This window comes from Elgaria multicarinata, chromosome 8, assembly GCF_023053635.1.
Source record: "Elgaria multicarinata webbii isolate HBS135686 ecotype San Diego chromosome 8, rElgMul1.1.pri, whole genome shotgun sequence".
NCBI lineage: Eukaryota > Metazoa > Chordata > Lepidosauria > Squamata > Anguidae > Elgaria > Elgaria multicarinata.
In genome coordinates, this window is record NC_086178.1 from 45,438,107 (window position 1) to 45,465,697 (window position 27,591).

Consider the following 27,591-nt stretch of genomic DNA (forward strand, 5'->3'; position numbering starts at 1 on the left):
ATCAGTCGGTACCCACCTGGGATGTTGATCTAGCTGGTCAGCATTTCCCTCCTAATTCAGGCTCAGAGGAGGAATGTAAACAAGAATTGGCTGTATTTTTGGAATCTTCTTGGCTCCTTCTCAGGTCATTGAGCTCTGGTTTCCTCTAAGGGTCATATCACTTAACATTTTCTAGCTGAATAACCTCTGCCTCTAATTTTAAGATTTTTGAAGTGGGTGTAGTCCTAGTGGCAACAGGACAATATTTTATATGTAGCACACAATTGGATACTTAACTAGCATTTTCATTCTCAACTATTGGGCAATGAGATGAAGCCATAAATACTCTGTCAAATATCCAAGCTTTCCTGCAAGAACAGCACGCAGCTGGTCTTTCCAGTGCTCAGCACCTAGGGTGGCTTATTTAAGTGTTACTTCAGCAATGTGCTATGGCTGCAGCAGTCACATTATTTCTGCTTAAGTCTATATGCCAGGGGTTCTTACAGGCAGAACCCTGTGACAGATCCAAGTGACAAAGATCCCCCAGGTGGTCACCTTAGTGTTTGGACCTGCATATTGCTGTTACTAGCAGAACAGTTCTTTATGACCAGGTATCGTAGGAATCTGAGATATGTACAGTTGTTTACTATGCTTCTTACAGGGCTAGGCATAGTGTTTCCTTCAGAGGGCCATTTTCAGCAGAGCCGTTAGGCAGTTGAAGCCAGAGAATGGTCTGAAACACAAAGTCTAAACCCAATCTAGGGTGCAATAAATTGAATTGCATAAAGACATAATATTAAAACAGGAGTTGCAGCAGATTACTCCCATGGAGTAAGCCCAATTTACTCATGCATTCATAGTGTAAATGACAGCCATATATACCAACAAAGTGAATGTTGATTTAGGCATTAGGCATTTTCCTCCTTCTCTCTGCTTTTTAAAGAAAAATTAAGTGCTGTACATTTATTTATTTATTTATTTATTTATTAAATTTATATACCGCCCCATAGCCAAAGCTCTCTGGGTGGTTTACAAAAGTTAAAAACAGTGAACATTGAAAAGTATACAAAATTTAAAACCATCAAAAATATATATAAACAACAGTATAAAACAGTATCCATTTAAACTGTATTCATGAACAATTTGTTTTCCAACTTACTTCTTCTTAAAAAGCAGAATCAACTTAAAAATAATGAACTAAGAATGCCAGTGAGATAGGTTTATAGTAAAAATGTCAGAGAAATCTGCAATGCGTTGAAGTGAGATTGGATTTCTGTAAATCAGAATCTGACCTGTGGATTATGCAGCGGATCGTCTTTTCCCAAGTTGGATGGTTTCTGTGGACTCTCACACTTTTTTTTTTAACTTTGGGGGAAATTGCACAACTGCGCATGTGTGCAAATACACATTAGTGCAAATACATATTTCCAAAGTGAACAAAATTATTGTACAAAAAAATCCAGTTCTGTCAATGAATGGACCAGATTTTATATTTATTTATTTATAACACGTATATACCACTAAATATAATAAAATCCCTCAGTGGTTCACAATGAAGAATAAAAGATACTTGACAATCTGCGGAACACAGACGGAACAAATTTAACAAAATATGTACATCCTTAGTTCATAGTCGCAGGCATCACTCAATCACTCACCTTTTGATAAAATGGAATCTCTCCCCCCCCCCCCCCGAGCTTGACCCAGCTGGAGAAACATTTACTTTGAACAAAAAATGATGGGTGTGGATCCAGAGCAGCCCTACTGCTCAAATAATGTTACGTGTATACATGGTCTATCAAGAGTCTGGATTTCAGTCCATCAGTTTCATCTGGGTACTGGTTCATATGTTTCAGGAGCAGTGCGATTGCTGCCCTTCCATAGCTCTGTACTACTGCTAACTGGAGCAATCTCATGAAGGGGGTCAATGATGTCAGCAGTTAGTCCAGCCATGGGGAAATTGAATCTGTTTTGTTCCACTAGCCCTCCAGCCTTTGGTCTGCTAAATGTGTTATGAAGTTCCTTTCTTTTTATATTGAAATCCCAAGATATGTAGGAAGGTACACATGCTTCAGACCAGATGTCCAGGAGTGGAGGAGCTACAGTAAATTATCCTGAAGTAGCTAACCTGACCCCAGTTTCCATAAGTGTTTCGATAGACAACAGATAGATGTGTGAGAGAGATTCCCATACAACACTAGCTAGTCTGTTGCTAAATTAATTGCCAAGATACTCATTGCCGAAGGTTCTAGAATTTATAATTCTGCAGGGCTGAACTAAATGGTCTGTGTCCAGATGTCATACAAGTAGTTCAGGCAGCTATATTAAGTTAATTCTGGCCTTCAAGTGTCATCACCTCTTTCTTAGAAGGAACTCCAGGTAATCCCAGGTGCCGTCTCTGAAACCGCTTCTGGCTTGACTTGCCCCAAACACCTCTCATTCCCTCACCTATTTCTCATCGGGTACCTCAGTCATGATTCAAGCCTGTGTGCTTGCTTTGCTCTGCCCTCTCGTGGGTTGTTGTGTTTCTGCAGCTAGAGGAGTAATAAAGGGTTTTCTCAAAAGTCTATTTCTTCACCAGCAGAAGCAGAGGAAAAACAATGATGTCATCTCCAATTAGCTGGAAACAGAAATACTAGAAGAGACGTAGAATAGTTTGTGCTATTTTTCTTTTTCCAAATTTCAGTGATATTGGAGGCAGAAAATGGATCTACTTGTGGCAGGCTTCTCTGTGGAAAAGATTAAAGTGCCCATGAATATTCTCTGAATATTCTCTACTTAAAATGTTTAGTCACTGAGTTTGTGTATGTGTTTGTTTTAAACAGCTTCAGGCTCTACTTCAGATATGGTCCAAACTGCCTCCCAGAGAAGCATTAGAGTTACTGGATTTCAATTATCCTGATCAGTATGTAAGAGAATATGCAGTGAGCTGTTTAAGGCAAATGAGGTGAGTTTTGTGGTAACTTCATTCCAGTCATTGGCTCAAAAGTTAAAACGCAACAACAACAAGACCCTATGACTTTTACCCTAAGTGAAATCCTCGAAATCAGGAAAAGGCCTGCCTCTCCAATGTCCAGCTGTGGGCCAGGCTACAATCCCAGTTTACTGTTGGTATTGAGGGGGAGGGGTTCAGAGCGGGTGGTCCTCCTTTGGAAAGTGGTATCTAATCAAGACAGAAGATGTCTTCCTTTGCTATGTGGGACAAATGCCTTGGTGTTGTGGAGGATAAGTGTAGGAAACCTTAGAAAGCTCTCATGTTTCAAAGCAGCTGCCTAGAATATGGTATGTGCTACTGAGTTTGCGATCCTATGCAAACTTACCTGGGAATAAGCCCCATTGAACACAGTAGGACTTAGTTCTGAGTAAACGTTGCACTGGATATATCCCATTTGATAAGGGGTGTTGAATTCTGAGTGCTTTCAAGAAGCTTCTCTTTTTCAATTTGCTGGTTCTTTGACCATCCATTTATGAGTTTAATGCCATTTGGTTATTATCAGTTATAACACTGCTATGTTCCTTATGTCCTTGACTTCTCAAGAGTACTGTTTTTTGTTTTGTTTTGTTGTAATTTTCAAGGCTAGATTCTTAACAAAATATTTTGACTTCCTCAAAATGTAAACAAGATGGTTTGCTTTGCTAGGCCCGAGCTAGCCTTGTAATACTGAACTAGTTCTTCTGTTAGAGTTGTTTCTATTAATGAATTCTAGGCATATGTGTGACAAAGTAGCTTAAAGCCTAAATAATGTTATTGGATCTCTTTGTTTTGACACACCTTTTCAGGAGTGCAATTTTTAGTTTGCATGCCACATGTTAATTTTTGTGATCCTCTTTGCTCAGTTGTATATAGAACTGAAAAAATTCTTGAATCAGAGGTGGGCAACTTTGAGGATGCTGCGGGGGAGTTAAAAAGCCCCAATCCTTCCATAACCCACTGTTCCTTTAAACTTCAAGCTTGTTTTTAAGCTAAATTTGTTCCTTTTAAGCTCCATCACAGTTTGCCATCTGTGGCAGCAAACTCTCTGGGTTTGAGTTTTTTAATTTCTGAATTTCAGCAATGGTAGGGGTACATACTAAAGGGTTGTGGGCTGTGTGTGTTGCCCACCTTGCCTTAAATAATGGTGACTACATAGTAGTTCAGCAAGGCTTGCTTTATCACCTGTAATAATTTTTCATTTTTAAAGACAAAGGAAGTTAACAACCTGCAAGAAGCGCCAAGCTGGATCAGACCAAGAGTCCATCTAGTCTAGCATTCTGTTCACATAGTGACCGACCAGCTGCCTGTAGGAAACCCCCAACAGAACATGAGTGCAATAGCACCCTCCTGTCCATGTTCCCCATGTTCCCCAGTACACAGGCATACTGCCTCTGATACTGGAGGTAGCATATAGCCATCAGGACTAGTAGCCATTGATAACCTTCTCGTCGTGAATTTGTCCAATCTATTTTAAAGCCATCCAAAATGGTGGCCATCACTATATCTTGTGGTAGTGAATTCCGTAGTTTAACTTTGTGAAGAAGTACTTTCTTTTATTTGTCCTGAATCTCCCAGCTTCATGGGATGACCCCAGGTTCTAGTATTATGAGAGAGGGAGAAAAATGTCTCTTTCTCCATGGAGAAAATGTCACTTTCTCCACACCATGCAAAGTTTTCTCTTCAGAAATAATCAGTATTTGTAACTTCCATTTGAACCCTAACAGCTGCAAGCTAACATTGTTTTATAGATGTGATTAAAGACAGGAAAGTTGGAAGGCAGAGTTACTGAGGTTGCTTTCCTCTCTTTAAGCCAATTCATGTGATAGATATCAAATATTTTCTGAGCTTTCATCAGAAATAGCAGCTCTGGATGACAATGAACGTTGCAGTGGTTTCTTGTAAATCTTCCAGTGTTTGGTAGGAGGTTTGTTCTTATTCATATTAAAAGTAAAAGAAGTCATAAGAAAAAAATTAAAGTCTGTATTAGTGTACATTTTTAGTAGACCTCAGAAGTCTCAAAAACTGTGCCAGCTTTGAAGATCTCCAGAATTCTTCATCAGGCAAAATGTAACAGCCTGCTTTTTGTAGTATCTTACCTGATGAAGAGATTTGGAGATCTTGAAACCTTGCACATTGTTGGTGGCCTATTAAGTTGGCTTTGTAAACATATTTCACTAATAAGGATTTTGGAACATACTCATACTCTACTAATTGTACGACTTCCATTGCCTCATAAATCAAGAGCTTTTCTAATTGGATGTGTTTCATGTTGCATGTTTTCTTCCCTTTCATTTAATGCATTTTCCCACAATTAAGCTAGTTTACCCAGGTTCTCTTTATCTTCTTTCAGCGACGAAGAGCTTGCTCAGTATCTTCTGCAGCTTGTGCAAGTACTGAAATATGAACCTTTTCTCGACTGTGCCCTTTCCAGGTTCCTGCTAGAGAAAGCACTGGCAAATAGGAGAATAGGACAGATGCTGTTTTGGCATTTGAGGTAACACTTGCTAATTTTAATCCACCACCACTCTAGAAACTTTATGTGTTTCACAAAACTCCTGTAGCAAAGAACTGATACCATGAGTTTGGTTCCCGTCAAACCTGCTCAGCCTGGTGCCAACCTGGTGCCCTACTGAAACACCTCTACTGCCCAGTGACCATGCTGGCTAGGAATTATGGGAGTTGCAGTCCTACATGTCTGGGAGGTACCAGGTTGGGGAAAGCTCAACTGGTTCAATACTCAGTTTATTATATTAGGAATAGGCTGGTGACTGCCAAATGTTTTGAACTACTGCTTTCATCAGCCCCAGCTGGGGCAGCGATTCTGAAAGTTGTAGTCCAAATCATCTGGAGGGGAACCGGTTGTCTACTCCTATATTATGCATTATATCAAAAAGCCAGTAACATGAGGAATCCTCTTGTTTTAGGAACAGGTTTCCTATCCCTAATAAACCTGATCAGAAACTCTAATAGCTCTGATACCAAAGGGAATCTATTGAGGGTTTGCTTCTGCTCCCTGCCTTCTCCTATCCCATCTACCCTACCCAGTTACTGCTCGTCTATAAGCAGTAGACACTGGAGAACCTTGCCTCCATGATCTCCAGTTATTTAAAAGATTATTTTCTGAAAGTCCAGCAGTCATCATTTTAAAAATGCAAATGACATTCTGATGACGTGTCTGATTTTTTCCCATTACTTGGTGAAATTGCAGAATTATTCAATCCAGACTTGTATCCATTGGCTGCAATCCATGCAGAAAGTGTTCATAGGTAAAAAAAAACCACCTTTGCAACCCACTTCCAGCTGGGCTGCTTGCATGAGCAGACAGAATGTGGTCTGTCTTATTTGTTGATAGGGATAACTCAGCCACCTGCAATTTCTGCTGATATGGCTTTTCCATGGTTTTATTTCCCTCAAGTGTACTTGTGGAAGTGGAACCTCAATAGGTACTTTAAGACAGCCCTCTCCAACCTCCAGATGTTTTGGACTTCAACTCACATCAGCCCTAGCCAGCATGGTCCATAGTCAGGAATGCTGGGAGCTGTAGTCCAAAATGTCTGGAAGGTGCCAGGTTGGGGAAGTCTACTCTCTGTAGCCCTTTCTCTATTGTTTATCAAGCATTTCTTTAAGTTCCCCCACCCTGATTTTGTCTCTTGCCTTATTAAATCCCCCAGTTCTGCTCTCAAAGGCAGCAAAGCAGCTTGGGGAAAGCTCCATCATATCCTGGCTTTGGATGATGTTTCTGCTTGTCTCCTTTGATCACCTTCAAAGGAGAAGCACTCCCAGTCTACAGTAAATAAAAGACAGTATGGGGAAAGGAGGAAGGGTGATGAGTTTAGAGGAAGAGGATTTCAGAACTCCCCTTTCAAATATGTCTCTCCCCATTGGGCCTTGCTCCCACTATGATCTGCAGCAAGGAAGGGCTTAGAAAAGCTGTTCAGGCAGGTTGGAAGATTTCTCATTGGGCCTCTTGCAGTGTAGCTCATCAGGAACTCACCTCTCTGCCCTCTCTGGCTGGATTCCAGGAATTGTCCCTGCTACTACGGGTGAGATAGCCAATGTAGGAAGAAGGAAATTTTCCCCTCCCATGTGGCCAGATGCCTGCCAAAAGATTGGACTTCTGCACAGACTGGCTCTGGGCTGCAGGCAAATTCAGTGGCAGCAGTATGTGTTGTAAAGAAAAAGATAATTTCCGCAAGAAGGCCAGGATCAAAGAAGTGAATAATAATAATACCTATGGGTTGCCCACCCAGCCCTTATATCCAAGATACAAGGTGGGCATCAATTCCTTGAACCCAGAGTCCTCCCACAATCAGTTTCTCACAAACTCAGGTAGCATTCCTCAAGGTCCTTCTCATGAAGCAGCTATTCATTTATTTATTTATTACATTTCTATACCGCCCAATAGCCGGAGCTCTCTGGGCGGTTCACAAAACCTAGCTATGAGACTAGGTGGTATTATTATTATTGTTGTTGTTGTTATTATTATTCAGTAGGCCCCCATCCCACAGACCAAGTGCTCTTTGTGCCATAATCCCAACTGGTGTTCAAACTTGTGGCCCAGGTCCTTCTGCACAGCAACTCCAGATCAGTACCAGTGGGCAGTACAGGTAGACCATTTTTGTTTCCCCTTTTGCCAAACCAGCCTTATCACATCCTGCAGAGGCAGAAAGCAACCAACCAAGACTCTTGAGTCTGTTCCTGTCCCATAGGTTCCTGAGAGGGCATACCATCGGGTGCTCCCTAGTCTGCTTCTCTTCTTCCCCAGTCACAAGAAGGAAGGAAGGAAGGGGACCACAGCTCTCCCATGAAGATAGCTTGTGTGTTACCTTTTGCCCTATGGGAACTCTTCTACTATCCTTCTAGGTCTGATTTGACCTTTCCTACTGAATTGGGTGTCTCCAGGAAAGATAGATCCAGAGAAGAGGGAGAATAGGAGCCCTCATATTAGAATCATAGAATAGTAGAGTTGGAAGGGGCCTAAAAGGCCATCGAGTCCAACCCCCTGCTCATTGCAGGAATCTACCTTAAAGCATACCTGACAGATGGCCATCCAGCTGCCTCTTGAATGCCTCTAGTGTGGGCAGTAGATACATCAGGGTAGGCAGAAAGTAGATCTCAAGATGTTTTGGATTTCAACTCCTAGCATTCCTGACAATTGGCCATGCTGGCAAGGGTTTCTGAGAGTTGAAGTCGAAAACGCCTGGAGATTTACCTTCTGCCTACTCCTTGGATATGTTTTCAAGAGAATAGTTTCCCTTGTTTCCCTGCAAAAACAGCGGAGAGCAGGCATATAAGTTGCAGTGAATTGGAGCCTCTCAAAATTTGGAGGACAGTCCTGCCATCATTCCCTTCACTTTTTGATTCTCACAGCTGCAGTTCCAAGGGCCGGAGCTCCAAGGGCCATATTTCTAGTTTCTTCGACACGCTGGTCAATAGGTTTAGACATCTTGTCTCCTGTTTCTGCTGCTCATTATGTAGTTAATTAGTCATGGTGGTGGGGAGTAGGAGCCTTCTTTTAAAGCTTGTCTGTTTGCCTTGGTGGAACTCTCCTCAAGCTGACTTTTTTGTGCTGCCTTCAAGAGAAACTCACAGATAAAATAGAATTACCTTTTCTCTCATTGGGCCTGGTCTGAAAGCACCTTAACCTCTGCTGGTGAAGGCTTTTGGCTAAGCCACAGGGTTTAAGGTGCCTTGTGCAATGGGTTTTGCTAAACCCTGCTCACTCACTAATCACAGTCAGACTGTCTGCAGCAGGGTTAGTGGCTCTAACCATGGCTTAAAGCGTAGTTTGGGACAGCACGGCTTGTGGTTAGTGCTAACCCCAGAGAATCACAATTTCACTAACCACAGAGCCTGAAGTGTCATATGATCAGGCCCATTGTTTCCACTATTTTTGGATGAAGAGATCACAAGATTCATGTGTACACATTTTGTTCCTTTTTAGAGGGTGGATGATTTGAGAGACAGGGTGCTTAACTTGGGGACTGGGATCAACAGCTGTTTTGCAAAGGAGTTGAGGACACAATTGTATCGTGCCATCCCGTATGAAAGGGTACATGCACATTTGGCTTTGCATTTGTTTATTTGTAAAGCATTGATGATGTGACGTCTTTGATAAATGCAGCAGTTAGTTGCATCCGTCATATAATTCCTTGAATATAGAATGGCTCCAAGAGATATAAAATTTCCCCCATGTGTGAATATCTTTTCTTGTAGATCAGAAGTACACATACCTGCCATTTCAATGCAGTTTGGTGTGATACTTGAAGCTTACTGCCGTGGAAGCATTGCTCACATGAAAGTACTTTACAAACAGGTATTTCTTATTTTAAAACCCTACATTTCGATTACTCCTGTAATTCAGTTGCTTATTGAAGGCCACTTGATGCATGACACTTTTCCCACAGGCAAGACCCTTCCTTGAACATGGCTAACAGCATAACGGTTAGTTCTGCGTGATGTGCTCCACATTCCTGAAGCACATATGTGACTAATGTGGCATTGGTTTGAGTCATATGGTTGTATTAATCATACCTGCACTCCAGGAGTGTAGAAGAAGAATACCATGCAGAAAGGGCTCAGAGTGCATGTGATGGGAAGACAGATAATACCCGCATAGGGAAAACAAGCACATGGTCCATATGTAAAGTGTTGCACATGTGCATAATCTGTGGAAGCATTCTAAAGGCCTATGTTTAGAGCTCACAAGCAAGCGTTTGTGTGAATGACATAAAATGTTCATGTATGGCAGCCACTTAATTCTCCAACAAAGTGCACTTCTCTTGAGAGAAAAGACTGACCTATACTATATTCATCCTAAAAGTTTATTCTGTACATTTTGTATCTTCACTAGAGAGAATTCAAAATGCTTTATTAAGCTGCTGAAATACCATAACTGCTTTAGCACAACATTGCAGATTTGCAGTAATTTAAATGTGAATCATCTGTACAAACATGTAGCTTGATATTATTCATATGTTTTGTATAAAATATTTGTATCCTGCCTTCGTTTTAAAAACTTCCAATGTGGCTCCAAACATATTAGGTAGAGACAGATTTACCAGAGTATTATTATGACTTTATTAAACTATTGTTAGACATGCTAAATGAGAAAATTGGAAAACAAATGTTTCTTGTAATGTAGGAAGAAATAATAATAATAATAATAATAATAATAATAATAATAATAATAGAAGATAAGGACTTACTTAAACCAGGATCATATACACCAATAGTCCTCTTAAATCAAGAGTTTAAAATATGGACGAATATTCTGGCAAAGAAATTAAATTAAATTATAAGGAATTATGTAGCTGAGGATCAAGCAGGATTCATAAAGGACTGTAAATTATCAATAAATGTTAGGAAAATATTCAATATAATTCATTCTATCAGAATATTAAAAATATGGATTATTATTTCTTGATGCAAAAAAGGCTTTTGATCACTTAAAATGGGAATATTTATATCCAGTCCTTAATGAGCTTGGAATGGGATGCAAATTTATCAGGTGGATCCTCTTCACTTTGTTAAAAATGCTGTGATTTTGGTTTACCCTTTCTGTTTGGGAAAATTATGAAGAAAAAAATACAATGACAAAGAAGTTAAACACACAGCACTAAAACTGCCTTAAAATCATTAAATAACCAGGCACCTAAAATAGCCTTAACTTAGCACCTAAAAGATTGAGGCCAACTAAACAGAAATGGTAAGGGAGCACCATAGCCAAGGTACCACTACTGAAAATGTCTTCTCTTGGGTAAATATGCACCTCGCCTCAGATGGTAGTGCTAATCAGAGTAGGGCTTATCTCAGCAACCAGGCAGGTTGATATGGGAGTGGGTGACTTTTTAAAAACACACACACAACAACAACAACAACTAGGATTTGGATTTGTGCCTTGGAACAAGTTGGTAACTTGTGCAAATCTTTATGAATTGGTGAAACAGATCAACTAAGATGATCGTAATTTAAAACCTGATGGCAGCTAGCAGTTGATATCCAACATAATGCCTGCAGTCAACCAGGCGAATGAGTTCAGCCACTTTTAGACCACACACTGACACTACCCTTTTGTGTGATGCTTAGGCAGCACCTAGCATTACAATGATAGTCTGCATGCCTGCAGTACAAATATGCAGAAATCAGTTGTGAAATGCTCTTTTATAGTTGGTTTGAAAGCTGGCAATCACATAGCCATTGTTTTTGTTTTCCTGTTCAATCACAGTTAATTTAATTCAATAGCCCTAATGGAATCTGCACTGTAAAAGATAATTATTTGGCTTTAGGATAATGAAAAGATGAACTATTTTACAAATGTGTTTTTAAAATACTTGCCTGAACTCCTATAAAGAAATGGGTATCTTAAATGTATTTCAGCAAAAGGCTTTTCAGGGCTGTGACATTTTCTGTGCACTTTAAAGGAAGTGCATGTCAATGCAATCAAAGAAGGGTGGAAAAATTCCCAACTGTGCAAACACGGAAGAAATTCAAAGTAGAAATACTTCAAAAAGTTCCTGTTTGTCCAGCACAGGTTGCATTTTGTTCCCTTGTTACTGATGTTTGCACAGCTCCTGGAATTGTGGAAATGCAAGGAGCTTTTGGTTTTGACAGATGGCTGACCTGACAAGTCCCTCTGGCCTCTTTTCCATAATCAAAGTCCATACAGTTTCCACAGCATCCTGCCTGGCATGAGTCAGCTCATCTGTAAGAAAATTTGAGCTTTTAAACCATGTTTATTACATTACGGTAATTTTTACGAAACAGAAATGGCTGTAAGCATGGAAGTGGATTCTCATTATTTAACCACAATTAGACTTCAAGTTTATTAATCCTGGTGGCTAAAATCTTTATATTCCAGGCATATAGATAGCCCCGAGTCGCAAATTTAAGGAACAATCCCCTGCATTTTTAGACAAGAGGGTTTTTTTTCTGTCTAAACATGCTTAGTATGGCATCATTAGTTTGTTTAATAGTAAGAGAATCAACATACCATTGGAGCTGAAGACAGATAAATAGTAGTTTTGCAGCAAACACACTTAAATGATTGTAAGGGCATTCCAGCTGCTTCAGCATTCTTCCTCCTAGAGATCAAACAATAAAGTGATGGCAGTGTAACAAAATTGGGAGAAACAACAAAGCAAATGTTGTATTGGGATCCATCTTAGTTGCAAACATTTGTCAAAATAAAGATTCTGCTCTTGTTTGGATTTAGTGTGTCATCTTCACCAGAGCTTTAAGGATGCAAGGAGAATAGCTGAAGATGCAAATATTTATCACATTAAAACACCCAGACATGAGTCTAACAAATTAAAATGAGCAAAGTATGTATCTGCCAGTAATGACAGATACAACACCAGAAGCTCTTAGCTTCAGGCACTTTTTAAAACCCAGTCTAGATAAGCTGGTAGGTGCCTTTTAGACGTTATGAGCACATAAGTCCAATTGTGGCCTGCTTGCATTGGTTGCCTGCATGTTTCTGAGCCCGATTCATAGAATCATAGAATAGTAGAGTTGGAAGGGACCTATGAGGCCAGCGAGTCCAACCCCCTGCTCAATGCAGGAATCAAGGTGCCGGTTTTAACCTATAAAGCCTTACACAGCTTGGGACTGCAATACCTGATGGAACGCCTCTCCCAACCTGAACATATCCAGACACTACGATCAACATCTGCCCCCCCTCTCTGATTGCCACATCCAAAGGAGGCTCTGGGGGTGGTTACAAGGGAGAGGGCCTTTTCAGTGGTGGCCCCCTACTGTGGAATGAACACCAACGCTATCATTTTTTTGGTGCCAGGTTAAGAGTGTCCTCTACTCTCAGGCATTTAATGGCATATTATGGGACATTTATGTCAGCCATCTAAGCAGGTCTGATATTCTTTTGAAACTGTTTTTAGCTGTGTCAATTGTTTTAAATTTTGTATATTTTTGTTTTTATGCTGTATTTTATTATCTTATGAATTGTTGAAACCCACCCAGGGAGCTTTGGCCAATGGGTGGCATAGTAATTAAATAAATAAATAAATAAATAAATAAATAAATAAATAAATAAATAACACCCATGTGGAAGCTTTATCCTGTGGTGCTAGTGTCATCATTATAACGGCCTGGAACAGAAGTATTTATTTATTTATTTATTTATTACATTTTTATACCTCCTAATAGCTGAAGCTCTCTGGGCGGTTCTCTGGGTGGTGCCACTCATGGAAGTACTTATCATGTCATTCTTCCCCAGTTTAGGATCAAGGTTGACAATTGTGTAGTAAGACGCAATATGTTGTGCCTCAGCCACTAGACCTTTTAGTGTTGCAGCAGTACTGTGGAAAAGCTGCTATAATATCTAAAGGGCACTGTAGATATGAATGACACAGAACTAAACCTAATGGGGTAATCCCATGAAGCTGATTGGCGGGAGATTCAAGACATACAAAAGAAAATACTTCCTCACACAGTGCATAGTTTAACGATGAAATTCACTACCAAGAGATGAAGTGATGGCCATCAATTTGGATGGCTTTAAAAGGGGATTAGACAAATTCATGGAGGAGAAGCTTATCAATGGCTATTAGTTCTGATTGCTATATGCTACCTCTAGTATCAGAGGCTGTATGCCTCTTTATCCCAGTTGCTAGGGTCCATGGGCTATGGAGCACTCATGTCCTGCTTGTGGATTTTTCCATAGGCCACTGATTGGCCACTGTGTGGACAGAATGCTGGATTAGATGGACCCTTGGTCTGATTCAGCATAACTCCTACATTCTTACCTTACTATATGAATACTGTTTAACCTCTTGGAGACTAACTAAAGCTTTTTTACTTTTTGACATAAAGAACTGCTTGCAAATTACTTGAATTGTAAAACAAAGGGAATACACAAGGAAATGGAGAGAAACAAAACTTAAGACTTAAATAAGGCATTATAATGTTTGGGACAACCACCACTATAGCACTCTCAGAAACTACTCCTTTACTTGACATTTTAATGTTTCAGATAGTGACTGAACTAAAAGTAAAGGAATCAATTCCTCTGGTGGCTTAAGTGGTTAAACTTGAAAAGACAGTCTGCACATTATGAATTCAAGAAGGCGTCTAGGATACATGTTTGTGTTGCTGGGGAAATTAAATTACTGGGCGTAAGAGGAACGTATTTTTGTTCAACATGTGTCCTGGTTTTCTGCACATGTATGTGGCCATATCCCTTAGGTGCTGAGGAACATATTGGGGGAAGCACTAAGCCCCAATAAACACAATAAAATCAGTAATGATCCTTTTTCTACAAGATCTTTTAGTATTGTCAGAGGCCAGGAACCATTACTAGGGGATGTTTGGTTTTTTGTCATGTATTAATATTAATTAACTTAATTTAAAAAATGAATACCTACCATTTGATTAATATTGACTTTGTCTTAGAAGTCAAAGACTTAGAAATTAATATCTTAAATAACTATTTCAGGTTGAAGCGCTGAATAAGATGAAGACTTTGAATAATCTAATAAAACTGAATGCCGTGAAGCAAAGCAGAGCTAAAGGAAAAGACACAATGCACACCTGTTTAAAGCAAAGAGCGTACAAAGAAGCCCTTTCCGATCTCCAGTCCCCTCTGAATCCTTCTGTTTTACTTTCAGAACTGTAGTAAGTGCTGTGGTCTCCTGCTTTCATGTATGCTATAGCTCTTATGTGGAAACAGACAGGCAGACGGCTCTTGCTCTTTGACTTCTGTTGGCTGTATTGCTCAGTAGACCTGTTGGCACACAAGACAGCATGTGGCTGACACTCCCTCTTGGTTCAACGTAGCTGTGTAAGCAAATCTCGGCCTTCCTAAGGTTAAAATGTCACTTTAAGTTTGGACTGAAGATTTTTGTGATTAACTTTTAAAACTTAAATGTGTTCTCATAATATCTCCACGAACAATGAGCCACCTGTAAATTAACAATCGGTGTCTGAATGTCTTGTCAAAATATAGATACTTATATGTAGCAGCCTATGTGGCAGCATTTTTCTTTTGCTGTATGCCATGGTCTGGTTAACCTCTTAAACACAAAACAAAGTCAGATTTGGCTGTGATGTGTATATGTAAAGAATGAAATATATTTTCTAAATAAATATGGATCTTTATTTCAGGTGTTGGAATTGGTAGTTGCCAGATATAGATCCAAGTTCTATATGAGTAACTTGCCAATTTGCCAGAGTAACTGATACTGTAGCAGCAAAATGAAAGTTTTGAAAGGCACTGGTCCAAGTTGTAGAATTCTATTATGGAATTACCTTCAGAGTTATTCTATCCTGCTACATTTTTGTGGCTTGTTAATCTCCCTATTTAACTCACCAAAATTATTTATTATACCCTTTTTTTCTAGTGTTGAGAAATGTAAATATATGGACTCCAAAATGAAGCCTTTATGGATAGTATACAATAACAAGGTGTTTGGTGGAGATCTGGTGGGGATAATCTTTAAAAATGGAGATGGTAAGTAAAAAAAATAATCTTATTTTCTACTGATAACATTTCAATATAACCTACTATACCCCAGTTTGGAGGAGCAAAAGTATACTGGAGCATTCTCATTATTTCAGTCCAGTTTGTACCAAAATACAATCTGGGAGGAAATACAGGGTGTTGATCACTCCATCTCTGATGTACATTTCCAATGTAGTAGATGTTTGAAAAACTTTCCTTGTGTTATTACAGTTAATATAACACTGCTTTGTTTTTAAATCCCTGTAACCCAAATTATTTAGTTCCAATTCTTTGATAAAATCATGTCTTCCTGTCTTTCTTACAGATCTACGGCAAGACATGTTGACACTCCAGATGTTACGCCTCATGGATTTACTTTGGAAAGAGGCTGGTCTTGATCTTCGGTAGGAGTGCCTACAGTTGCTAGTTTTTCTGAGTGTTATTATTATTATTATTATTATTATTTATATAGTTGCTTTTCAGATATATATAAACAATTGATTACCCACGAACACAGTTTGCAGAGAAAAATCAAATTTACGAAAGGTTTAACTTAACTAACTGTGTTTATTGAAACATTCAAAGTGTTAATCTTTTCTCTTTACAAAACTTCCTCAAATGCAATGTGTGTAAACTCTAGGGTGGCCACTGTAATGTCATTGCTCTGGTCCACTGATGACTTGAATCTTGAGGTTTACCAATGAGCACACGCGACTCATGGCAATGTACTGTTGTCCATGGCAGAAGACAGGTGTAAGCAGATAGATACCTGGTCCATAGTCTGTCCCTGATTTGTTTACAGGCCATATGTTCCTGGCATATCATTGTATATTAGCCTACACCTGTGTTTATAAAGGTATATAGAGACTTTTAAATGTTATTTTGTTAAAATGAACAGCTAGATATGCCATTTTTAACAATAACTAAACTTTGACTGGGTTACTGCTGCTTGATTGTTATATAACAGGGTTATCCATGTCCTTCCCTCCTCCCTTAGCCCACCATGTCTTGTAGGTGTTCTTGTGTGACACCATTATTTGTGCTTTCAATAACTGATTGGGGAGAGTGTGCATATTGGAATCCTCTCTGGGATGCTTGCAAGTGAGGGCTAGGCCAGAGTTGGAGAGTAGCTGGAGGCCTTGAATGGTAACAATTCATATGGCAGTAAACAACAGGAAGCACTCGGTGACACCATTGAGGCAGGAACTACACCCAATAAATCTCCAGCCATTACAAATACAAGTCAGCTTGATTCTCAAGACCCCACCCTGGATTCCTTTTCATGGAGTCTTTTTGGTACTTACTGTGCTATGTCAGGTTATGTAAAAAGTTTGAACAAAATGCATTCCTGCATCTACCAGTTCCTAAAGTTGGGTTGTTTCATTGGTTTTCTACACACAAAGTCATTCCTCTTCCAAACCGTTCTATTTTACTTTTGAAAATACTTGCACGGTGGGGAGTGCCAGACATAAAGTGTAGGTATAAATCCTCTCTGAATTGCCTCCTTAAGGCTGCAATCCTATGCACTGAAAAGACTCCGATAATTCCCAGCATTCACCTGCCAGCATGTCTGGGTGAGAAATACTGGGAGTTGGAGGATTTTTTCCTGTGTAAACATGCATAGATTGTGCCTTAAGCTGCTTATTCCATTGCTGAACTTCTGTCAGGATGTGATCTCCAGATTGATTGGATTGCCAGCTGTATTTCTTCCACTATTTGGTCTTGGTGATGATCTTTTAATTTTAAACAAATAAGCTGACTGAGTTTTCTATACTATAGTATAGTGATGGGTATCCCTTGTTCTAGTTTGTGTTGTTGTTTAGATGCCTTTCTCAGGAAAAAGACTCAAGGTATCTTACAACAAAAATTAAAACATATAAAATATAAAAAATTAAAAAAGATAAGAATAATGAACAATAAACACTGTAACCTAAAAAACCCACCCAAAATGCTATAGTGTGCATCTGCATGAAGAATTTTTATTGAGCTCTGTATTTTATGTATTTATTTATTTATTTATTACATTTCTATACCACCCAATAACTGAAGCTCTCTATGTGATTCACAACAATGAGAACCAGAACATACAACATAAGATATAATATAAAAGTTTAAAGCCATTTTATAAAACAATAAAAAATAAAAGTAGCTATGCAAATATTTAAAATACATTTAATAGATTTAAAACAACTGAAACTGAAAGACTAAAATACCTGGGAAATACAAAGGTGCTGAAAAGAGCACAATGTAGGTGCCAGATGAGCCTTTCTGGGAAGCTTATTCCACAACCAGGGTGCCACAACAGAAAAGGCCCTATTCTTAGCAGCCACCCGCCTCACTTCGTTTGGCAGGGGCTCCCAGAGAAGGGCTGCTGAAGACAATCTTAGGGTTCAGATAAGAATATATGTGAAGAGATGATCCTTATATTCCCATTATATTGTAGTAAGAATTGTGTAATCCTAGTAGTACTGGAGGTTGCAGATGTAGCTATCAGTCCCATGTCCCCCCTGCAACCTTTCTTGCATAAAATGGTTTAGAAGAAACTGCTTTGTGCTTCACACCAAACAGGACACCCAAAAGGGCAATGGAATAATTGGTGCTCTCTTGTGCTTGTCCACCTCAGTTCACAAGATGGTAAAAATAAGAAAAGAAAAGAAAGAAATATGAATGAAATGAAAGAGGAAGAATACAAGGCCTACTATAGTTGCCTTTAGTAATAATCCTAAAATGGCATTGGTTAGTCTTCAGCCTCGCAACATTGACTCATGTTCATTTTGTTATTCACTATGACTTCCGATCCTATTAAATTCCGCATCACGTGCTTTGCCTCCTTGCCTACAGTTCTTATGTTGGGCATAACTTAATAGGATTCTAATTTTAATTCTTTTCTTATTTTTAATCTGTTTACTTAGTCATTGTTTAATCTCGGTAATTGTACAAGACTTGAAATGTTGGTTGCTACTGTGCACATTGTTTTATAAAGATAGAAATTGTATTCCGGACACACCAGATGGTAAACCTGAGCTCATCTCTTAAATATTTTTTGTGGGAGGTTAACAAACAGAATGAATTTCAGGCACACAGCAAAGCCCACACAGATAAGAGAGACATTTTAAAACAAGTGACCTATCAGGCAAATATGCTATGCATGAGAAGGTTCTCTTTTAATGATGTCTCTGATATCAGAAGAATTTAAAGAAGATAGATTCGTTCAGGAAGTATATTAATTTCTTCAGAGTAAACAAATGTGTGCTTATTTGCTCTGAAGTCAAATTTTGATTTACCATCTCTTTGGAAACAGGAATAATATTTGGAGATCAATTTTTGATTTTACAAATAAGCTATTTGACTCATGCCAAGAGCTAGGGCAGGGTCTTGTACTCTGGCAGCTGTCAAAAAAAGTTGATCCAGGAGTTTGGGATTTGCTGCCTCCCTTATGAAAGGTGGAACCTAAAAATCCAGCCCAGCCCACACACCTCGTTTGGCTATCAGCAGTGGGTTTGGGATACTTCTTAGAAATGCTTTCTCTGAGTCACTCTTATCTGAGGTTGCCTTTAGGAAATGGAAGAGGATGAGGATGTGCAAAGGTTACTTTCAAAATCTCACAGGAAATAGTGGACCACAGTGAAGAAATGGGCTGAAAACTCCAGAAGGGACCTTTGTGCATGTTTTTTTTTTTTTACATACTTTTGAGTGCAATGCTAGGATCTACAAGGAAGATTTAAGTTGGCCAAAACCTGCAGGAGTGACGAGATGGGCTTTTAGCCAGGTTGCTGAAAACAATGTCGTCTCCGATTTATTCCTGCTGATGTTACTGATCCATAGAGCCAGGAGAGAATCCAAAGGCCTCAAGTTTAGCTCTTGCTATAGGGGATTCCTCATCATTTAACCACCCGAAAAGATAATTATCCAAGCTTTTCTTAAAATGAGGGTGGCTGCGTGTTATTGAAACTACCCTTGGTCTAAGACAGTATTCTCCAACCTGATACCCTCCAGATGTGTTGGACTACAACTCTTATCCCAGCCGTTGGCCATGCTGGTTAGGGGAGTGAGGGGTATTGTAATCCAACACAACTAGAAGGCATCAGATTGAAGAAGGTGGGTCTAATACAATGCCTGCATCCGAACCCTCATTCTCCACAGGGAGAGAAGGAGAACAAAACGTGTGAACCAGCCTGCGATGATTGGAACTTTGTATTTTGAGGCCCAGCATTGCGGAAAAGGCGGGATACAAATAACAACAACATTTTCATAATCTACTGAGGAAGTGGCATTCTCTGCCTAGGGATTAATCTCTGAGGAATATCTGCTGCATGGGTATTCTTCTGAAACAAAGACAAATATTGAAGCTAAGGAGACTGCTGAAATATGTCCACCTCAATGTACCCACTCAGTCTCATTTAGCATCCTGAGGAACATTGGTAACCTGCTGCACTTCCCAAAATAACCCACCCCCATGAGGAACAAGGTTGCTGGTTGTTGTGACTCAGTCTCCTGATATTGTAGGCTCACTTGGCTAATACCTCCAAAGCCTTGAGGCCTTGAGCTAAATATCACAAGTAATTTGAAGATCGTAAAGGAGGCCATGCACAGTATCTGGTGAATGGAGCAGAAGATGGTCTACTTGGCAATCCATGCCTTCAGTCCACTGGTGTTTCATTGCCATGTCTTCTTTGAGTCAATTTTGATAGTATTGGCTATAAAATGACTCCAGACTTGTGGCAACTGAGGCCTTAGCTACACCTAAGGTTTATCCCGGGATCATCCCATGGTCGTCCCTGCCTGCTCTCGGGATCCCCTGTGTGTCATTTACATGAACAGGGATGACCCCGGGACGATCCCGGGATAAACCTTAGGTCTAGCTAAGGCCTGAGTAGCTCTAATAAAGTGATTTGCCATTTCTTTGTTTCTTTTTATATATGGGCTCCCTGCCTTCAACAATTGCCTGGCAGTGTTCTTCTTTTAGCATGGAGAAGGTGCTGTGTAAAGCATCACCTATTGAATTTGTGCATGTCTTTTTAGCCGTTAAAAAGCCAGATCCTCTTTAAAGAAAAAGAGAGCAATACTTAGTGCAGCAGTATATTGACCAGTCAGGCACATTTTCAGAAAAGCACCGCATTTACACTGGTTGTAGACTAACACATAGTGATTATTTTCAGATATGAAGGTGTGTGGCATTGCACACGCACAGCCAAATGCCTCCATATCTGAAAACAATCACCATGTATTATTTCAATACTGGCATAAATTTGGTATGCTTATGAAAAAGCGCATGATCGTTGTGGCAAATTGAGCTACACCATTCACTATAATACTGAACAAGAATTTCCATTTATTTCTAAGGGGCATGACTACGGTAAGGAAACACACAAATATATTTTAAAGAGCTGTAGTTACTCAAAATTCATGGGCACAGGATCAGGTGGAAACAATACAAATAGTTACAGATACCATCGACTTGAATGGGACTTTGGTGCTATCAGAGCTGGGCTCTTTGGAGAAACAAATAATAAAGTTATTAAGTTCTGTGTGACATTAGCAGTATACTTCTGAATGGCCTCTTTCTCCTGTGAAGGCCAGAATGAATATATGCATTATGGAAACTAATAAACAAAAGCTGTGGCCATGAAAACAATTGAGTTTATTTTAAGCCTGTGGAGATATGTAAAGGAGAGTTATACACCCAGACATTGATTCTGACATAAAAGCACCAGACCACATTGCATTTATTTGAAAGAGGCACAGCTTGAACTGATAGGTGAAAACTTCGTGGGCTTAGAGGGACATCACAGCAGTAATATATTGCAGCAGGGAAATAGCATTTCTCAGAATGGCTTATAGATCTGTCAGTAGTAGTCTTTATATAGTTCTTTGATAGGGACAAAAGAATCCCGCTGACAGATGTTGAAGGCAAGGATGAGGTGGACAGGGCCCTCAGGATTTGTCCCTTGCTTGACTCCTGTCAAACTGTCTCTCTGATGGGGATGTTTTTTCCTCCAGTTGTGAGCATCCCGTCCTCAGGGGGCTGAACCGCTTTCATCATTGCCTACTTTTGAAGGGGAAGTTGTTGGAAGCGTGCCGACTGAAAACTGCAAGTAAGGGTGGGTTGAAATGTCATGGAAGTACAGCAGGCAGCAGCATCACAGTTCAACCTAACTAAACATGCAACTAAACCTAACTAAACAAGGAGTGCAGGATGGGTGGGAGTATTTAAAAAAGGAAATTTTAAAGGCACAGTTACAAACAATTCCAACAAGGAGAAAAGATAGAAGACAACAGAGGAAACCAATGTGGCTCCACAAAAAGCTTAGAGATGACCTGAAAACAAAAAGGGATACATATAGGAAGTAGAAGGAAGGCCAGGCTACAAAAGAAGAGTACAGACAAGTGGCGCAGAAGTGCCGAAATGGCGTCAGGAAGGCTAAAGCTCAGAATGAGCTGAGATTAGCGAGGGATGCTAAAAGCAATAAAAAGGCTTTCTTCAGATACGTGAGTAGTAAAAGGCAGAGGAAAGAAATGGTGGTTCAGCTGCTTAATGAGGATGGCAAATTGATAACAGACGACAAAGAAAAGGCTGAAGTGCTCAATTCCTACTTTGCCTCGGTCTTCTCCCAAAAGCGGGTCTATGACCCCCCTGGAAAAAGTGAAGCAGAAGTTGAGGGGGCAGGATTGCAGTTTGAGATTGATAAACAAATGGTCAAAGAACACCTAATTTCCTTGAATGAGTTCAGATCTCCAGGGCCCGATGAACTGCATCCTAGAGTAATGAAGGAGCTAGCGGAAGAACTCTCAGAACCTTTGTCTATTATCTTTGCAAAATCATGGAAGACGGGTGAGGTGCCGGACGACTGGAGGAGGGCTAACGTTGTCCCTATCTTCAAAAAGGGCAAAAAGGAGGAACCTGGGAACTACAGACCAGTCAGTCTGACATCCATCCCTGGGAAAATTCTGGAGCAGATTATAAAGAAGTCAATCTGTAAACACCTTGAAATCAATGCGGTAATCACTAGAAGCCAACATGGATTTGTCAGGAACAAGTCTTGTCAGACAAATTTGATCTCATTTTTTGATAAGGTAACCTCCCTTGTGGACCGTGGGAATGCTGTGGACATCATATATCTTGACTTCAGCAAAGCTTTTGACAAAGTACCACATGACATTCTGATTAACAAACTAGCTAAAAATGGGCTAGATGGAACAACTATTAGGTGGATTCACAGTTGGCTACAGAATCGGACTCAAAGAGTACTTATCAATGGAACCTTCTCAAACTGGGGAGAGGCAACGAGTGGGGTACCGCAGGGCTGAGTCCTGGGCCCAGTGCTCTAAAACATTTTTATTAATGATTTGGACGAGGAGGTGCAGGGAATGCTGATCAAATTTGCAGATGATACCAAATTGGATGGGATAGCTAATACCCTGGAAGACAGAAACAAACTTCAAAGTGATCTTGATAGGCTGGAGTGCTGGGCTGAAAACAACAGAATGAAATTTAATAGGGATAAATGCCAAGTTCTACATTTAGGAAATAGAAACCAAATGCACAGTTACAAGATGGGGGATACTTGGCTCAGCAATACTACAAACAAGAAAGTCCTTGGAATTGTCGTAGATCGCAAGCTGAATATGAGCCAACAGTGTGATGTGGCTGTAAGAAAGGCAGCTGCATTAATAGAAGTATAGCTTCCAAATCACGTGAGGTACTGGTTCCTTTCTATTCGGCCCTGTTTAGGCCTCATCTAGAGTATTGCGTCCACTTCTGGGCTCCACAATTCAAGAAGGATGCAGACAAGCTGGAGCGTGTTCAGAGGAGGGCAACCAGGATGGTCAGAGATCTGGCAACAAAGCCCTATGAAGAGAGACTGAAAGAACTGGGCATGTTCAGCCTGGAGAAGAGAAGATTGAGGGGAGACATGATAGCACTCTTCAAATACTTAAAAGGTTGTCACACAGAGGAGGGCCAGGATCTCTTCTCGATCCTCCCAGAGTGCAGGACACGGAATAACGGGCTCAAGTTAAAGGAAACCAGATTCCAGCTGGACATCAGGAAAAACTTCCTGACTGTTAGAGCAGTACGACAATGGAATCAGTTACCTAGGGAGGTTGTGGGCTCTCCCACACTAGAGGCATTCAAGAGGCAGCTGGACAAGCATCTGTCAGGGATGCTTTAGGGTGGATTCCTGCATTGAGCAGGGGGTTGGACTCGATGGCCTTGTAGGCCCCTTCCAACTCTGCTATTCTATGATTCTAACATGCCCAAAAATCCTCATGTCATGATTAGGGCTTGAAAGTGCTTCCTAATATCATGACAGCAGGAATTTCAGAAGTGTAGCTGCTAGACTCAGGAGTGGGATTTGGCATTTTTAATTGGATAGGAAAATGTTGGATTGAGCAGTATAGAAAGCTTAGAAAGGTAGACCCAAGATAGACAAGAGATATACCGGCATCTGTACTGCGCTTGTTTGAAAACTAAACTGGCAGATGAAAACTGGCTTGGCCAACCTACATTCAGAAAGTGCATAGGGAGATATTTTTCTTCCCCTCTCATAATACTAGAACCTGGAATCCCCCCATGAAGCTGATTGCCAGGAGATTCAGGATAGAAAAAAGGAAGCACTTCTTCATGCAGCACATAGTTAAAACTATGGAATCTACTACCACAAGATGTAGCGATGGCCACCAATTTGGATAGCTTTAAAAGAGGATTAGATAAATTCATAGAGGATAAGGCTATCAATTGCTACTAGTCCTGATGGTTTTCTGTTGTCTCCAGTATCAGAGGCAGTGAGTCATTGTATACCATTCATTGTCTTACTTGCGGGTTTTGTACAGGCAGTTGCTTGGCTAGTGTGCGAACAGAATACTGGACTAGATGGATACTTAGTCTGATCCAGTGTGGCTCTTCATAGATTCTTAGATTCTTGGGTGGTTAACTTTGCAGTGACCATTGTTTTCAAACAAGCTAAACTGAAACTGGCCTTGTATAGGAGTGAGGGTAGGGGATACTTTGATGAGTGTTTTAACATCTATAAGAGATGGTTGTTTTCATGAATTTCAGGCTGATGTGGGCATTTTTGTTTTGCGTTGTTTTTCTGTTCCTTTCTTTTATGTGTTTTGAACCTCCACAAAAGCTGGTTTAATCTATTTCAACATATACCTTATTCTTTATGCTGAAAGTTTGAAAAACTTTCTCCAACTTCAGGCAATCCTGCCATCTTTTATTCCCTCCCTCTCTAGTCCTCCTTTAGGAATAGGATACTGTACAGTACAAATAAAAATACAGTACAGTACATATAAAATGCATGCCCCAAAGTCCCAAACAAATACCTTTTCTGATATCATGGAAAACACCCGATCCCAAAGCTAGAGAGCATCTTCCTTCAACTCACCCAGTCTCCCTCTCCTTTTTCCCGACCCAAATGTCTGATCCATCCACGGTGTCACTCAATTTCTTCCTTGCTAAACTAGCAGCCTAACTATTGAATAGCAGCCACTGACACCCCAATTGGCCTCCAAACAGCCAGCACACTTGAAGCTGCTTCATGCTTTAAGGACAAAGAGTACCTGAGTTTAAATTACAAGATCCATAGGGGTGAAGTCAATTGTGACTGGTGGACATGCATGTAAATGCTGATTTCCCCCACAAAACATTCAGAGGTGGCAACTGGATAAGGATCAGGCATATATCATAGGAAATCTCTTTAATAATGTTGTGCATCCTTTCTATTTAAAATCTTTAGTTAATGTGTAGCTGGTTATAGCAGCTTGAACTAAATAAAGGAAATAGCGCCATCTGTCGTTGGATTACTCAAAATTCAAGACCATTAATGTTTTAACCTTTGTTTATGAAAGGATGATTTATTAACTCTTGGAAACCCATCTTTCAAGTTAGCCTATATGTTTGCCCCTAAAACTCTTTCGGCATATGTTTCTGACTTATAATTTCTCTATTTTCCCAGGGTGTTGCCCTACGGTTGCTTAGCAACAGGAGATCATTCTGGCTTAATTGAGGTTGTTTCTACATCGGAGACCATTGCCGACATTCAACTAAATAGTAGTAATGTTGCTGCTGCTGCTGCCTTCAACAAAGATGCGCTCTTAAATTGGCTCAAAGAATACAATTCAGGGTAAGCTGTGATTTCTGTCATTATTGTACTGTTAACTTAGATTTTGTGCAAACCATTGACATTCTACATTGCTCTTACAAATGGGCTTGCTGGCTCAATCCTAGTACAATCAGACTCCCTCTTTATGCTGTTCTTATCCTTCTCTTCTGGTTACTAAGAAGAAACTCCTCATCCCACGATCACTTCAGAAAATATATCACAAAAAGATTCACATTGTGTCAGGCTGTGCTGGATTCCTGACTTACTGTCCTTGTGGAACTCTTTGACACAGCCAAAATTACTTGTTAGAATCCAGCCTATCTGCCAGAAATAAAGTCTTCTCTGCTCATTCATAACATTGAAATGGTAGGGGTGGGGAGACAGATATCCTTCCGAGTAATGTAATGATTACCCTACTGTGGCGTTACCCCACAATTGATTATATTGTATATGTCTAACTTAGTATGTCTGGTAAGTATGGAATGTTAGAACTGTGGGTGTGGTTTATGATGTAATAGGTGGGGGGAAGGAGTATCATAAGGAGAGGGTTGGGAGTTTGTGAAGTAGTATGAGTGCGTGTGGGAGAGATGTTTATTTGTAGAGTAAGAAGAGTTTGGATTCTAGGGATTTAAGATTGGTGTAAAGAGAGAGAGGTGGTTGGTGTGTGAAAAGTTTAGATTAGGCAGGATCGAAAGTATTATATTTTTATTTAAAGCTTTTAAATAACAATAAACTTATTATTATTTTGTTAGCTACCAAATACCACATGTCAGCTTGGCATTATTTACCTATCTTATAGTTATTAAACACCCATACCATATTATACCCACAATATATTTAAAGCAGATCCTGTATTAAACCTGTTTCCCTCATAGCTAGGGGAAAGGTTTTAATTAACCCTCCCTCAGGTTTTCAAGTGGTGGTGCTTGGCCTGAGAAGGGTAAATGTGATGGGCCTAGTATAAGGGTCTGTTACATTGCAAATACTTCCCATGAGAAACCTCTCCTGCCCCCAATCCTTTTATTAATTGGGTGGTATGTTTTCTTGTTGCTGGGATTTACTCCCAAGAACCAAGAATAGCAGCAACAATCACTGAGTCTTTGTGTCTCCTTCAGCATCTCTTTCAATCATGGCTTACTGTGTGACTTAGATGCCACATGTGGCACACCAAAACAGGAGAATTCACAGATTTGGATATGGTATATGTCAGGAGTGGGCAACTTGTAGTCTTCCAGATGTTTTGTCCTACAACTTCCATCTGTCCCAGCCAACTCTACAATATTCCCTTTTAGGTGCAGCAATGAGAACTGCACCAAGCAGTTCCAAGCGTGGTTACTGAATAGATTTTTATATGGGCAGTATAATATTGGTGCTGCCTAGTTGAAAGCCATGTTGATTCAGCAGGGCTTGTTCTTCTCCATGCTTACTTATTTTAATCATGCTTTCCACTCATTTACTCAGCCTGTAATTTCCCAGAACCTGCCAGGATTCCTTTTTAAAATTAGCATTACATTGGCCATTCTTTAGGCATCTAGTACAAGATGCTGATTTTAGGGATATGTTACATATTTTTGTTAGAAGATCAGCAAATTTCCCATTTTAGTACTTTAAGAATTTTAGGATGGCTACCATCTGGGTCCAGGGATTAGTTAACTTTCAATTTGTCAATAAGGTCAAGAACTTCTTCTCTTGTCATCACTATTTGTCTCAGTTCCTCAGACTTCCTTCCTGAAAACATCATTCAGGCATTGTTATCTGCCCTATGCCTTCTGCTGTGAAGACAGATGAAAAGAAATCATTCATCTCCTCTGCAGTCTCTTCTCTTCTAATATTCCTTTAACTCTGTTGTCATCCAACAGTCCAACTGCCTCCCTAGATGGCTTCCTGCTTCTGATTCTTTTAAAGAATTCCTTATGTTTGCCTTGATGTTATTAACGATGTGCGCCTTAAAATGCTTTTTTTGCTTCTCTTATTGTCTGCTTGCATGTCTTCTGAAGTTTGTGTTCCTTTTTGTTCTCCTCATTTGATCAGGACTTTCATTTTTTGAAGGAAGTTGTCTTTTCTCAAATGGCTTC

The 27,591-nt window shown here is 39.9% G+C and overlaps 1 protein-coding gene across 2 annotated transcripts in view; it reads left to right on the plus strand.

The window, feature by feature from the left end:
• The window catches only part of PIK3CB (phosphatidylinositol-4,5-bisphosphate 3-kinase catalytic subunit beta), a 101,986-nt gene that overhangs the window by 66,371 nt on the left and 8,024 nt on the right, over positions 1-27,591 (plus strand). For both annotated transcript variants that reach the window (XM_063132250.1, XM_063132249.1), the window contains exons 14-20: positions 2,805-2,926; positions 5,304-5,447; positions 9,170-9,269; positions 14,406-14,584; positions 15,310-15,419; positions 15,736-15,814; positions 25,370-25,537. In XM_063132250.1, coding sequence (XP_062988320.1) covers positions 2,805-2,926; positions 5,304-5,447; positions 9,170-9,269; positions 14,406-14,584; positions 15,310-15,419; positions 15,736-15,814; positions 25,370-25,537 — 902 coding nt within the window. The remainder of the gene's footprint in view (positions 1-2,804; positions 2,927-5,303; positions 5,448-9,169; positions 9,270-14,405; positions 14,585-15,309; positions 15,420-15,735; positions 15,815-25,369; positions 25,538-27,591) is intronic.